Here is a 12699-nt window from a genome sequence, read left to right on the forward strand (position 1 = left end):
TGAACTGTCTTTTTAATATAGAGGCTGCTCTGAAAGCTTCTCTACCATGCATGCATTTGGCTTGAACTAACTTTGATGAGAATTCATGTAACATCATGAATATGTAAGGCAAACATGGCGGTTCAGTTCGAAAAAATTTCTGGAGGAGAGAAACAACTGTAGGCCAGAGTAATGGCACAGAAAACACGTAAAAGCTTCCGTTTTCTGAAGTACTACTAGTACTGCTGAAAGTTTGAGTAAATACCACAAAATCTGCTACTATCACATGCAATTTGTCCTAAAAGAACAGAACAGTGCACAGTTTCCAGGGTGTGTCCAGACTTTACTTTCAGAGCACCACCAAGGCTATGACACCCATGTGCGACACTGAGTGAATTTGTGACGGGCACGGACAGACCACCAGCATTGATCGAAAAAAAGAAAAGCAAGGTCCGCTCTGCGCTTTAAACAAACATAGCTTCTGCACCGGCTGTGCTCGAAGACGCTGTTGGTTCTGGCCCTGATGACAAGTGGGTAAACACCACAGCAGCCCGAGAAACTGGAACAGACGCCAGACGAACACCACGAGAACAGTCCATGGCTGCTTCACCTCTTCGCTGCAGTCAGTTGCTGTGCTAGCTGCTTCCCGTTTGAAACGAACATGGTGGAACAGACTAGCCTGGTGGTGCACCTTGGGAGGAACGGCCTACCAAGTTGGGGGATTCATTACTGCGCCCACGCATTTCCATTGGTTTCACTCGGGTGGGGGGACATATGCGTGTCGTTCAGCGCACGCGCACACACACGCACGGTAGTCGCCGCACACAGCGTCCGCTTTTTATTCTTTGTTCAGGCTATGTACAGGGCCGACGACGGTCCGGGGAAGTTCACAGTATGGAGCAGCTGGCGCTACAGCAGCCGCTGCTTCGTTCTTTGCTCTTCTGGCGTTGGTCTGCGTGGACGAGCGAGGATTAGGCCGGGACAAGGGTGTCGTCAATGACACAGCTCACCTTGAGAGTTGGGCTCGGGCAGGTTCTCCCGGGGCACGAGGTGCATCACAGTGGTCTTGCCCAGGGGAAGCTGCAGCGCTGTTCAAACAAATACTCTGCTCAGGATTTCAATCCCGCAGTGGTGACGATATTTGGTTTTTAATGGAGCGAGGGCCAAGCGTCGCCAAAGAGCACAGTGACTGATAGTGTGGTGTTTACAATGAATAGTGATTTACGATGATAGGATGTAATATGGCTGTCGAGTGGCCTAAAAAACCCCGCTGTATGGAAGCGTAAAACATATATATATACTATAAAATTATGACAGTGGCATGCGGAGTGATCTATAGGTGTTCAATCAATGGCAAGTGATCATGATACTAAAATGTTAAAACCTAGAAATAGCACTTATGCCTCCTCGAGGCCTCTGAGCCCCAAAAGCCGGGAGGCAAGTGCTTTCTAGTGTGACTACCGCAGCGGTAATGGGGTGTTTTAGCAAGAACAGTAATACCATATGACAGGTACGGAAATACCGTACTGTCATTGTTGGCACATAGCCTTTTTAATACGCAAGACTTCCATAGCCACTTTGATCATCTCATCATGTTACTGTAACGCAATAAGCAACTTGGGTGGCCAGAATGTTTTAAAAAATGCAGCGTACTGTCCACGACAGCATGGTATATCTGTACTTACTGTACGGTAATACCGTCACTGCTAAAAACTAATGTTTCTCAGAGGGAGGGCTTATGTCGAGAGTTACTTGCAATAGCCACTCACTGGAGAAAAAAGTTAATGCAAAAATCAACTGCAACATAATCAGTGTTTATAATTTGTTATTTAAAAAGGATAAAAAAAAAAGAATTTACACACATGCAGAACAGATATCTATGCTCTGCTATGGAAAGACTGAAATCTAAATAAAGAAGGAAAAAAAATGCCAACATACAGATCATGCTTCAAGAATTGGGGTGCGTTGCACACACGTTATTTCAGACATTAACAAAAGTGTCCCCCCGTGAACGATAAACTGACAAAATTTGGAGGGGGGTGCCCCTACTTGGTCGTGGATCAACATTCAAGGTAGCAGCGGAAGAGCTGCTAAGAATAAAGAATGTACACTTGTGCTTCTAATGAAATGCTTTATTGAATAAGTATGCATCACTGTGTTTATTCGCCCTTGCTGGGCGAATAAAAACAGTGAAAATAGCAGGAGGGGAGGGGGGGGGGCTTCCTCAGTCATTGGGACATTTCAAATCTCTCGAAAAGGGAGGGGGGGGGCTCGGGATTTTACGGCATATTTTCACTGTGCACAGTAAACATACATAATTACAATTACCTAATGCTAATGGTTATCAAGATATATGGTAAAGTATGGGGCATATGGGGCACTAACATCTGGGGCAGAAGCTTGGAAAACAGTCAAGATGAAGTTAAGCTTATGAATACGCAGCGCAATGTAACGGAAAATTACGGGCATTAACACTGAGAGGTGGGAAGACAGCAGAGAGGATCAGAGAACGAACAGCAGTAGGCAATATCCTAGTTGACAAGAAAATAAAAATGGGTCTGGGCTAGTCTCATAATGTGTAGGACATATCAGTCAGAGTAATGGAATGGATACCATGGGAAGGGAAATGCATCCAAGAACGACAGAGGGTTAGGTGGGGTGATGAAACTGAAAAACTCGGAGGCGTAACACGGGGTCGGCTTGCGCAGGACAGGCTGAATTGGAGATCACTGGGAGAGCCGGTTGTCATGCAATTATTACGGACTAATGTCGGAATTTCAGTAATTTCAGAAGCACGACCTAAGATGACATAAAAACCATCATGTTTACTCCCACGCAACCAATCAAGGTACATTATTAATCCAACGAATATGGGGTTTAAAATACAATGCACAAGAATGAATGTTGCAGGTGATAATACAATTTAGATTAAGCACTTGTAAATAAGCAACTGCATGATGACAAGGGTTGGCTGACTTCATAATATCCCTAAAATGTTGGTATTAGCATTAGGTTTGATATTAGGTTGTGCCTTGCTTTTAGACATGTCACCTGCAACAAGCCACCAATATAACAGATACTTGTCTTTACTTTCAATTCTTTGTAAGAATGTTAACTTAGTCATGCAGTACACCACAGTACAAGCACTTTGTTAGTGATGGCACACTTTATACACAATGTAAAGTGCTCAGCATTTGCAACATGACAATCTGAGAACAAGGCTGCTGGTACTTGTTGCCTCAATGGAGAGAGCACTCATGAAAGTGAGCTGACAAATTGTGGCGTATAGTGAGGGCAAAAACATTTGTGTCACTTAGTGAATGCATCTGGTCAAGTCGTTCAGTCAGCGTTTCATGGTGACACAGGCGAATATCACAATTATATAGCTAAACACTACAACAAAACAAAGTTAAACCTTAATTTTGCCCCAGACAGCATATACCGAAATCCAGAAATGAAGCTTAAGGGGGGACACTGCTCTTAAAAATTTTCTTTATTTCTTGATCGATTTTGATGAAACTTGGTGTCTTTATGTATATTTGTATGCTGATTGCAAATATGCAATTACTTTTTTAGTATAATGTGTAGATTTTAAAATACAAAATATCTCATGTGCCTCTTGGGGAGCAAGTTTTTTTTAAACCTGAGTTAGTTACAAAGTAAATCAGCATATCACGATAATCTGCAATCAGAACTGTGTGCAGTGCGACAAAAATGGATGCTCTAAACCCATTAGAACAAAAGTTATGGTATGTTGAACATTCGCGAGTGAGTCATTTCAAGCTAGAATTTCACTCGTGAATGTTCAACATACCATAACTTTTGTTCTAATAGGTTTAGAACATCCATTTTTGTTGCACTGCACACAGTTCTGATTGCAGACTATCGTGATATGCTGATTTACTTTGTAACTAACTGAGTTTAGAAAAAAACTTGCTCCCCAAGAGGCACATGAAATATTTTGTATTTTAAAAACTACATATCATACTAGAAAAATAATATCATATTTGAAATTAGCACACAACAATACATAAACTCGGGGAGTTTCATCAAGAAATAAAGAACTTTTTTTCAAGTGCCATGTCCCCCCTTAAGACAAGGCATGACGAAACTTTGAAGTTTCATGCCATCTTTGTAAAGTGCAATATTACTGATATTTGAGCTGTTGGTTTAAAAGCATATCCGTAACACAATGCAAAGCACATGTGTGACTTGCATTGCCATTCAAATATGAGCTTTACGAGGTTCTCATCTCATGTGCATGCACGTGTTTACGCAGTGAGTTGCCCATTTTGTCTCCATGCCTACTGATCTCGGCTATTGATGCAATGTTACCGAACCAGTGATGTAATACACAGCACATGAGTCCTCTACAAAATCCTTAGGTTGTAACTTAGTGCTGTACAGTGAGAAATGGTTACTCCGAAATTATAACAATATCACAAGATTGAACAGCACTGTTTTCCACTGAGAACTCAATCAAGCAGCAGATGTTTCATGCAACACCAGCTTACCGCCCAAAGTCACATTGCCGTGTAGAAAGCGCCCCTGATAGATTAGGCGCAGGATCTCTGCCTTGGACACGGCCTCGTCAGACCACTCTGCACAGCACCATGAGGCATTCATACAGACATGCGCTTACCTATTACAATGAATGTAGTATTTGCCAAATATTAGTGAATGTAACTGGATCAAATGATTCTTTCTTCTACATCACTCGATACTGAAGATGAAAGAACGCACAATGATCCTACAATGGCCAAAGGAGCCAGTGAAGATTACCAACTTAGAAAGGGAACTACGACAATTTAACGAATGAAACACAATGATACTGCTCTAAGTGTCACATTGTCTTGGACCGAATGTTCTCCAAGTGAAACAACAAACCCATCTGCTTATACTTAAAGGGGCCCTGCAACACTTTTTGAACAGGGTCAAAAAGCGCTGCCAATCGGTAGTCGAGGCTCCCGAGAACACGCGAGCCAAATATTATAGCAAAGCGAGCGGCCTGGAATTTACAATAAATTCTCAAAGTCAGCTGAAAATCGCTCCCTCTTCTCTCGACAAATGATGTATAAGTCCGCAATATATGACGCGATTGTCGGCAGTTCCACCATTGGCTGATGTTATAATCACGATAACGCCCTCATTATTACCTTCGTTGTTAATTTTGTGTTCAATAAGTAGATAATATGTATGTTTATATTGTGTTATGCCGTTGAAACACCGAACAAACATTAATATTAGCACTTCCGGTCTCACCGACAGCTCGTCTGCTCGTAGTTGCGTGGTTGCGTTTTCTTCACCATGCGCAGTGCCGAAATCGTGAATATTTCTGTGCTTTTGACCATCGCCGGTTGGCATTGAGAGTGGCAGCCGTTAGTGTTGCCTCGTCAGCTGCAAACTGCATCGTCGGCACGTTCTCACGACCGACCAGGCAGCGGTGCAGCATTTCTCCGATAACAATGCTGGCGCCGGCTAGCTTAGGATACCTGTGTTCGCTGTATGGCGAGAGTCCCGTTCGCTGTCTGTTCAGTATGTCATCGAGCCGTACCTCGGCGTATCCTCCCCGTAGTCTCAGGTTCCCGTGAATCCGCGACACAGCAACCAAGCAGACTCGCATTTTCACGGTAGCTGCAGACAGCCGGGGGATGGGTCCGCGCCGGCCCGATGCCCCACGATCCTTTCTTCTAGTCTTTAGTTCTTTGTTGTCAGCCCGCACTCGCTGTGCGCCCGCATTCGAAGAGCAAACAGCATCGAAGTACCGCCACTGGGAGAAGGGTGCACGCAGCTTTGGCGTGTTGAATACGATTCAAGCGCGAGCAGTGCGACGAGGCAGTGTATCGGAGTGTGGGTCGAAACCCATCTCAGCTGTCATTCGTTCCAAACGCGCACGCAGGTTTGCGTCCATGGTTGGCAGAGCGATGAAAACACTACGGCAGTTCGAGGTGCACACCCAACATTACCAAACCGACTTGCAGTTTTCAAGCACGCGCGATACACGGTGCGATGGGCTCCGATCGACGATGACCGTGCAAGCCGACCGGAAGTGGCGCCACAGACCACGTGGTTGCGCCAAGACGCCAGAGAGAAAAAAATGAAGAAAGAAAATGCCGCCGGTGCTGACGTAACACTTCGGCGCCTCCTCGCACCTCCGCCCTCCCTCCCTTCACGCCCCGCACAGCTTTCCGCGCGCTCGCGGCATTGAGTTGAGGGAGAAAGCTGCGGAACGTGATCTCTATAATTTGGTAACACCACTTAGACTTGACAGATTCGAAAAATTTTTGCGGAATATGACTCGTGAAGAGTCATAAGTCAATAATGAGACTATTCCAATATAACTAAGAAAGGTGTTACAGGGCCCCTTTAAACATGAGGCCAAAACTTCAGTGAACCTGCACTTTAATGGACTTTAATACTAAATATGAATAAGCATATTTGAAATGATCAGACAAAAACTGGTTTGAACTTTCAAACCACTGCACCACTCGACTAGCAACAAAACAAGTATTCCGTATTTTTGCCAGGCAGTAAGATCATGAAAATTATTGCTACTAATTTTTCAATCAGCGTACTGAGAGTACAACTTTTCACTGTCAGAAAAAAGTGGTAACAACCATTAAAATATTCCTATATCTGGGATTCACCATTTTTGGTAGGAAAGAGGAAAAAAAAGGATATGCTGCCCGATTCTTTTACTTGGGATTTGTTTTGAACTTAAAACAGGAAACCGTAACTGAACGCCGCAAATTTAGCAGAGAGCTAAGATGGCGATCAGTGTGCGGCTGCCAATGCAACCTATGTCCCCCCCCCCCCCCTCCCATTATTATGACTTGTTACACTCATTGTCAAGCTGTATGACGTTGCGCCTTTGCTGGAATGCCGCTTAAAAGCTTATTTTGTGTATTGGTCCCAACTAGTCTTAACTGTAATCAGCAGCTGTATAGCACCTTTTAGTGTCTGAATAATTGGTGCACTAGATCAGAAAAGTTATCAATTGAAAAAAGAAAAGAAAAAAAGAAAGCCAACTCGGTGAAAAACCCTGACGCCTACTTTTATCCCAGCCTAAACATGTCCACCTTGCATTATGCGTGCAGATGATTTATGCAAGTCAAACATCATACATCAATTTGCCAACCACATGTTCCCTCTAAACCTTCACTGTAAACACTGCGTCTGTGTAATGTCTTTCTGGCTACACTCACACAGTGCAAAATGTGTTAAAGGCTGTAGGGCGGAAATATGTTTTATCCTCTTGGAACTGCACAATGCTGGTTGCATTTCATAGACAAATACTATGCAGAACAGGCAATGCCCCATCGCCGCCCATATGGCACCATCACATCTCTCACCTTGAGGCCAGTTGTCGAACACGTGCTGGGCAATCTCTGCAGCCGAGTCATTCGGGCTGAAGGCGAACTCCTTGGTCTTGCCGCTGACCAAGATCAGCCGCAGGTTCACCTGCGAGAGGGCGCCATGTGTTCAAGTCATGCTGCGACAACACTTAGCCTCCAGTGCGGACACATATACTGACGCAGTCACCGGTGCCTTCTCCCGATGAGCAGAAACCCATCGTGCTGTCCACCTGGCAAAAGCAATCGACACATCACATCCAGCACCTACATGCGCTGAACTACATCATAGCACAATGACACTGAAGAAGTACGATTACTATCCTACATCTCTGAAGAGAGAAAGAGTACTTCCTACGGCAAATCGTCCCACGATACAAAAAGCCAGAACAAAGCTCAGGTAACGTTCATGATTTCCCGAAGTCAACGTGAAGAAAAAAAAAACTGCTGCTCCACTTCTACAAATACCCCCTGCTCTTAAAAGTTCCAAGTGTTCTATTGCACAATTAAGCAAGGCTTGATTCTTTAAATACATATGTTCATATACCACTTTCACACAGAGACCCTGTTTTTGGTGAGCTTTTACTTCTTAGCTCCTTGACATTGACATCCTATCATACTTCCTCCCCAACTGTAGAACTTTTCTAACCTTCACGGATCCCATTTGCACCACATAGAATTGCATCTTTACAACTTTGGCAGCACATTACTACACATGACAGTGAAGTGGTACTACCCTCAGGGCGTTGGCTGCACTGTACGTTTACATAAGGTGATCACACGTTATAGTGATAGCAGCTGTTGTGGACGCACATTTATGGTTTGAGCCTGTATACAACGGAGTGTGTGGAGGTTCACTCTACAAGTGAATATGATCTATTAAGTGCCTCTTGCTGCCCAGTGGAAGAATGGCTACACATGTGCACAGATTGAACCAAGCTCTCATGTGTGGTAGAATTGAATCTTTGGATGCCGTGATCTTGGGGTCTTCAGGGCAATGGCAGAGTACGAGACCGTTTCCCACAGATCTTGGCCACCAGAACGGCCATTAGTTCAATTTTATGGCATAGCATAAAGCTTGACATACAGCAGCACTGGTACCACTGAAAAAACCAAGAGCATAATTCGTACCTGGATGGTATGGTACAGAGCTTTCCATGTTCAGGTATACAAAACAGGTTACTTCAAAAACAAAATTTAGACAAGCAAGATCTAGAGGGCTGATTACAGGGGCCCTTAAAGTCAGTGCTTTTCTTGCATTTGGATGCAGTGGGTGTTCACAATTAGTTTCCAAAGTGAAGTGTCTGACATGCTTATGTCCCATAAAGAAAACAAGCAGCTTCAACTAATTAAAAGCTTCCCTATCCTAACACAGCAAGCAGAACTATTTAAATTATCTGCAAGAATTAGTGCAAGGGTAACTGTGCCACCAGCAAACTCAATGCTTTAAAACGCCACATTTCAAAGCTGCACCGTGTGCAGCTGAGCAAATGCCGTTGACTGCATACAAATATTGGAACCATCTCCCTTTTGTTCTTATGTTGTGCTGATGTGATGAAAATGAAGCAACTGCAGCTAAATCACTCACCACAATTGGCACATTTAATGCCGCTAAAATGAATATTTTCCGTAATCTAATTGAGCAAGAGTGGCAACAAAGCTTCCATAAGACAAGTCGTTTCCGACCTTATAATGTGCAATTGCTTCATAGCCACAACTCCTTCATACCTCGCACTTGCAAAAAACAGCTCAATAATTTCCTCGTATTTTTGTTATCTGGGCTAGCTTACTGTCACTGAGTATCCACACTCAAAAGCAGAGGCTATAAGAAGTACAGTTACTTGGAAAATATGCAATACAATGCAATTAAGTTAACTTCAGCATTTAAGTATGGCACATAAAAATGGCATAAGTTAATGCCAGCCAAAGGGGAAGGTATGAGAAAATGAGGTCGCTTGTGCATGAGGATGGTTTGATGACATTCATAGACAAAAGGAAAATGTCTTAATAAGCTTAAAGAAGCTGTACTGAATCGATCTTACTGACAATCATAGATTCATGTCACCTGAGTTCGCATCTACTCAACGGTACTTGAAAAAAAATTAAAAAGTTCAGATTTACAGGTATGCTCGAATGTAGAAAACATGGGACTCTTATAAGTAAGCTTCAGACATTTGAGCAAAGGTAAATGACCAAGGAAAAATCTGAAAACAACAAGTAGTACATTTTCACAGCAACACTCCATCCAACCAAGGAATAGTGCTGGTTCTAATGGGGACAATATACTGTGGCCGCAGGATGTGCAATGCGTAGTTGTTTCTGCAATCCTTTGCCTGTTTCATGTCTTGTTCTGCAGCATAATAGCGCCCATCCGCAAATATATTGTAGTGGCCAAGCCATGGCTGTTTTCGATTTGGTTTTTATAGCCGGCAAGTATCACGACTGTCAAGTTATTGCCGAGATTTATCAGGTCATCGGCTGTGAACTGAAAGTTGACAATGTGAAAGTATCTTAACCGAAACCGATCGTCCAAACATGCATCCATAGCTAGACGCGTATGGCTTGCGTGAAGCTGGCCTCTACTCTTTTTGGCTAAGATAATCTGCCACTCCAGTTTCAAAAAGAATGCGCAGAGGAGTGGCGTTCTTAGTGCACACACTAAAACCGGACATTCATGACCTTTTAGTTTTTGCGTTTGATTGTTAGTAGTTGCACCACTTTCACATTAATTCCGCAAAACTGCGAACAACAGGGTAAGGCCGTATTTCAGTTTTACGCCTTCCTACACATGGCATCGGCATTTTCCAACCAAGCATCCTGATGTCACGGATTGTCCTGTTCACATTGAAAGGTACTACACGTATGATCGAGCGACGAAATCTGAAAGACTGCGTAAAATGTTCCTCCTAGCGCCTTCGTGAACGAACCACACGAAGTTTAGGTATCACTCCAAGCGAACGAAGAAAAACACGATCGCGAACAGCCAACGCTCCTAAGCGAATGCTCCAGTATGAAGAGATGGTAAGATTGCGTAGAAGTGGCAAACAACAGCTTCTTGTCAACTGTTTCACAAATGCGCAGGCGCTAGTTTAAACACTGTACACGACAGGCGAGGTAGTCTGACGACAAGACAGGTTTCATGACGTGCGCACTAGGCGCCTACCGATTATGATCGACCAGAAATGTCGGAATGCGAGTTTTCGCTTGGAAGGGCAGGCAAGGAGAGCAGTCGCCTCACAAAGTCGATTGTCTACGGACCAACGCGGGTGGGGCGGGCGACTCGCATCTCGTTTTGACCCCTCTCAGAGGGCTCCAGGCCGAACCGCTGTGGCGGCCGCGTTCCCGTACACTTGTGGACTGACTAGCTTCTGCAAAAGCCAAGCCCCGACATGCGCGGATCGATGAGGCTAAGCGACAAAGCAGCAGGCGAGTCAGCCATGCGTGCGGCGACCCAGTAAGGATCTCGGCTCACCTTGTCAGACGGAATCCGGCTGCTCATTGCTGCGAGAGTCGAGCACAAGGCTGGAATCCGCGACGCAGCCGAAGAGACGTTTCCGCAGGACGGTGCCTAATGGTGGACGGTGGGCTATGCCTGACGTACCGACCCACGGCAGAGATCACGTCACGAGCATCACTTGGATGATTGGATTTTCGCGACGCTCACGCCGCTCGCAAACAAAGGCGAGCATGAGAATTTACGAGGAGCTCCGCGGACACATCACACGGCGACAAAGTTGATGGGGCAAGCCAGTTCCGATACAGCTCCTTGAAAATGGCGTTCCTCTCCCCATGAGCCCCGGTGCTTGCTGGGAAATGTTGACCTCGCGCGCTGCTCAGCGGTGGACGATGGCACTCGGCCGGAGGCCGATCGATTGCTGCTTCTTGGGCCTGTATTAGCGTTCTCTTTGTAGTTTGTAGGTATTCTGTTGTTCAGCTCCGTGCAGCTATGGGCAGACACCGTGGGGCCGTTAGCGACAATGCAGCCATATACGTTCACAGTCGCGCTTGCTCAGGTCACCGCAGTCTACCAGTGACACGAATCTAGAATTTCGGGCGGCATTACTTAATCGATCATCTAAGCTCCACGCGTTTACGTTAACCCGTGCTCTTTACATCATGCTGAAGCCCGCGGCGTACGTTTGTAAACCGCCTCTAAAGTGTATAAAACGTTTCGGTTTACTTCATGCGTACCAGACAAAAGAAGAGGAAAAATACGCTAGTTTCCGTCACATTTGCTAAGGACTGGTCGTCTGTTAAACTGCGAAAGACATTTCCAGTTGTTTCCAGCTGGAAAACCGCCTTAGGTGGAGTTTGTTTCCAGCCGGAAACTGCCATTTCCAGTTATTTCCAGCTGGCAATGGAAATGTTCCAGCTGGAAGGGACAATTCCGGCTCAAAATCCAGCTGGAAGTTCGCGTGCCATTTTCATCTGGGCCAGCTCTTGTTCTAAATGGTCTAGCTTTTCTAGATCATAGTGTCTAGCACCTTATGCTGCTCATAAGCTTGATCATAACAGCTTATGAGCAGCATAGGGTGCTAGACGCTATGACCTATAAAAACTAGACCATTTAAAACAAGAGCTGATCGAGAATATTTTAATTCCAAGGACCACCTAATTCAAGCGCCATAATAGTGCTTTGAAGGATGCGGAGTGAATGAAAACATCTAATAAAGTAAAGGGGAAAGCATAGGCGTATAGCCGACCAAGAGTAGAATTCAGTTTGCAGGACATTGAAAGGCGCAGCAATTAGCTGTACACAAGCGATAAATTCCAATGGAAGAAATAAGGACATTGGGATAGACGTGCGAGTTCAACTGAACATTTGGTGAAGTGGAAATAAGGCTCGATTGATTGTCAACAAATTGTGCGAGGACACGAGGCACTGGGAGAAACAGGCCCAGTAACATATGGACATTGACAACAGAAGAGTTGATTGGTTACTGCTGTTATTACCAACACGCTATTTTCCTAAAAACAGACACTCTCTATTACATTTGTACTGTTTTGGTTTTTCCTATAGAATTTTCTCCTTAAAAGTGGCATGCACAATTTGTACAGCTACTTGATCAGTATCTATAGCTGCACCACAAGAAGGGAGACTGTTTAGTTTTCTGCTTCCACAATTGTGTAAAGGATATATATTGTGATGCCAACCACCTATAACTAGGATAGGGGTTCCATCATGCATATATTTGTTAAGCAGGCTAATATGCAGATGCAAATCTGATGTTCAGAAAAATATTCCTGTATGACAATTTTTCAGAAGAGCACTCTCTGGAGGTGTCTGTTTGCCGTCACTACATTGATATAGTACCATACAGAGGTTCTCTTCTGCATTCAACATTTCAAATATCAATGATGTTTTATT

General features: G+C 44.4%; 1 protein-coding gene across 1 annotated transcript; it reads right to left on the minus strand.

The window, feature by feature from the left end:
* Nucleotides 1-301: 301 nt before the first annotated feature.
* LOC119377846 (ubiquitin-like protein 3) lies at nt 302-11145 on the minus strand. Its single transcript, XM_037647145.1, has 5 exons — nt 10804-11145; nt 7332-7440; nt 4494-4580; nt 990-1067; nt 302-931 (listed from the first exon to the last, which is right to left on the minus strand). The coding sequence occupies exons 1-5, from the start codon at nt 10828-10830 to the stop codon at nt 867-869; spliced, it is 366 nt and encodes a 121-aa protein (XP_037503073.1). The 5' UTR covers nt 10831-11145; the 3' UTR covers nt 302-866.
* Nucleotides 11146-12699: the final 1554 nt, after the last annotated feature.

This window comes from Rhipicephalus sanguineus, unplaced genomic scaffold (assembly GCF_013339695.2).
Source record: "Rhipicephalus sanguineus isolate Rsan-2018 unplaced genomic scaffold, BIME_Rsan_1.4 Seq5829, whole genome shotgun sequence".
NCBI classification, from domain to species: Eukaryota; Metazoa; Arthropoda; class Arachnida; order Ixodida; family Ixodidae; genus Rhipicephalus; species Rhipicephalus sanguineus.

Excerpts from the sequence above, each read along its gene's own strand:
- LOC119377846 (XM_037647145.1), bottom strand. The coding sequence starts at position 10,830 with ATGAGCAGCCGGATTCCGTCTGACAAG. Across the intron at positions 1,068-4,493 it reads CGGCAATGTGACTTTGGGCG|CGCTGCAGCTTCCCCTGGGC; the intron begins GTAAGCTGGTGT and ends TTGTTTGAACAG. Across the intron at positions 932-989 it reads GCCCGAGCCCAACTCTCAAG|ACCAACGCCAGAAGAGCAAA; the intron begins GTGAGCTGTGTC and ends TCGTCCACGCAG.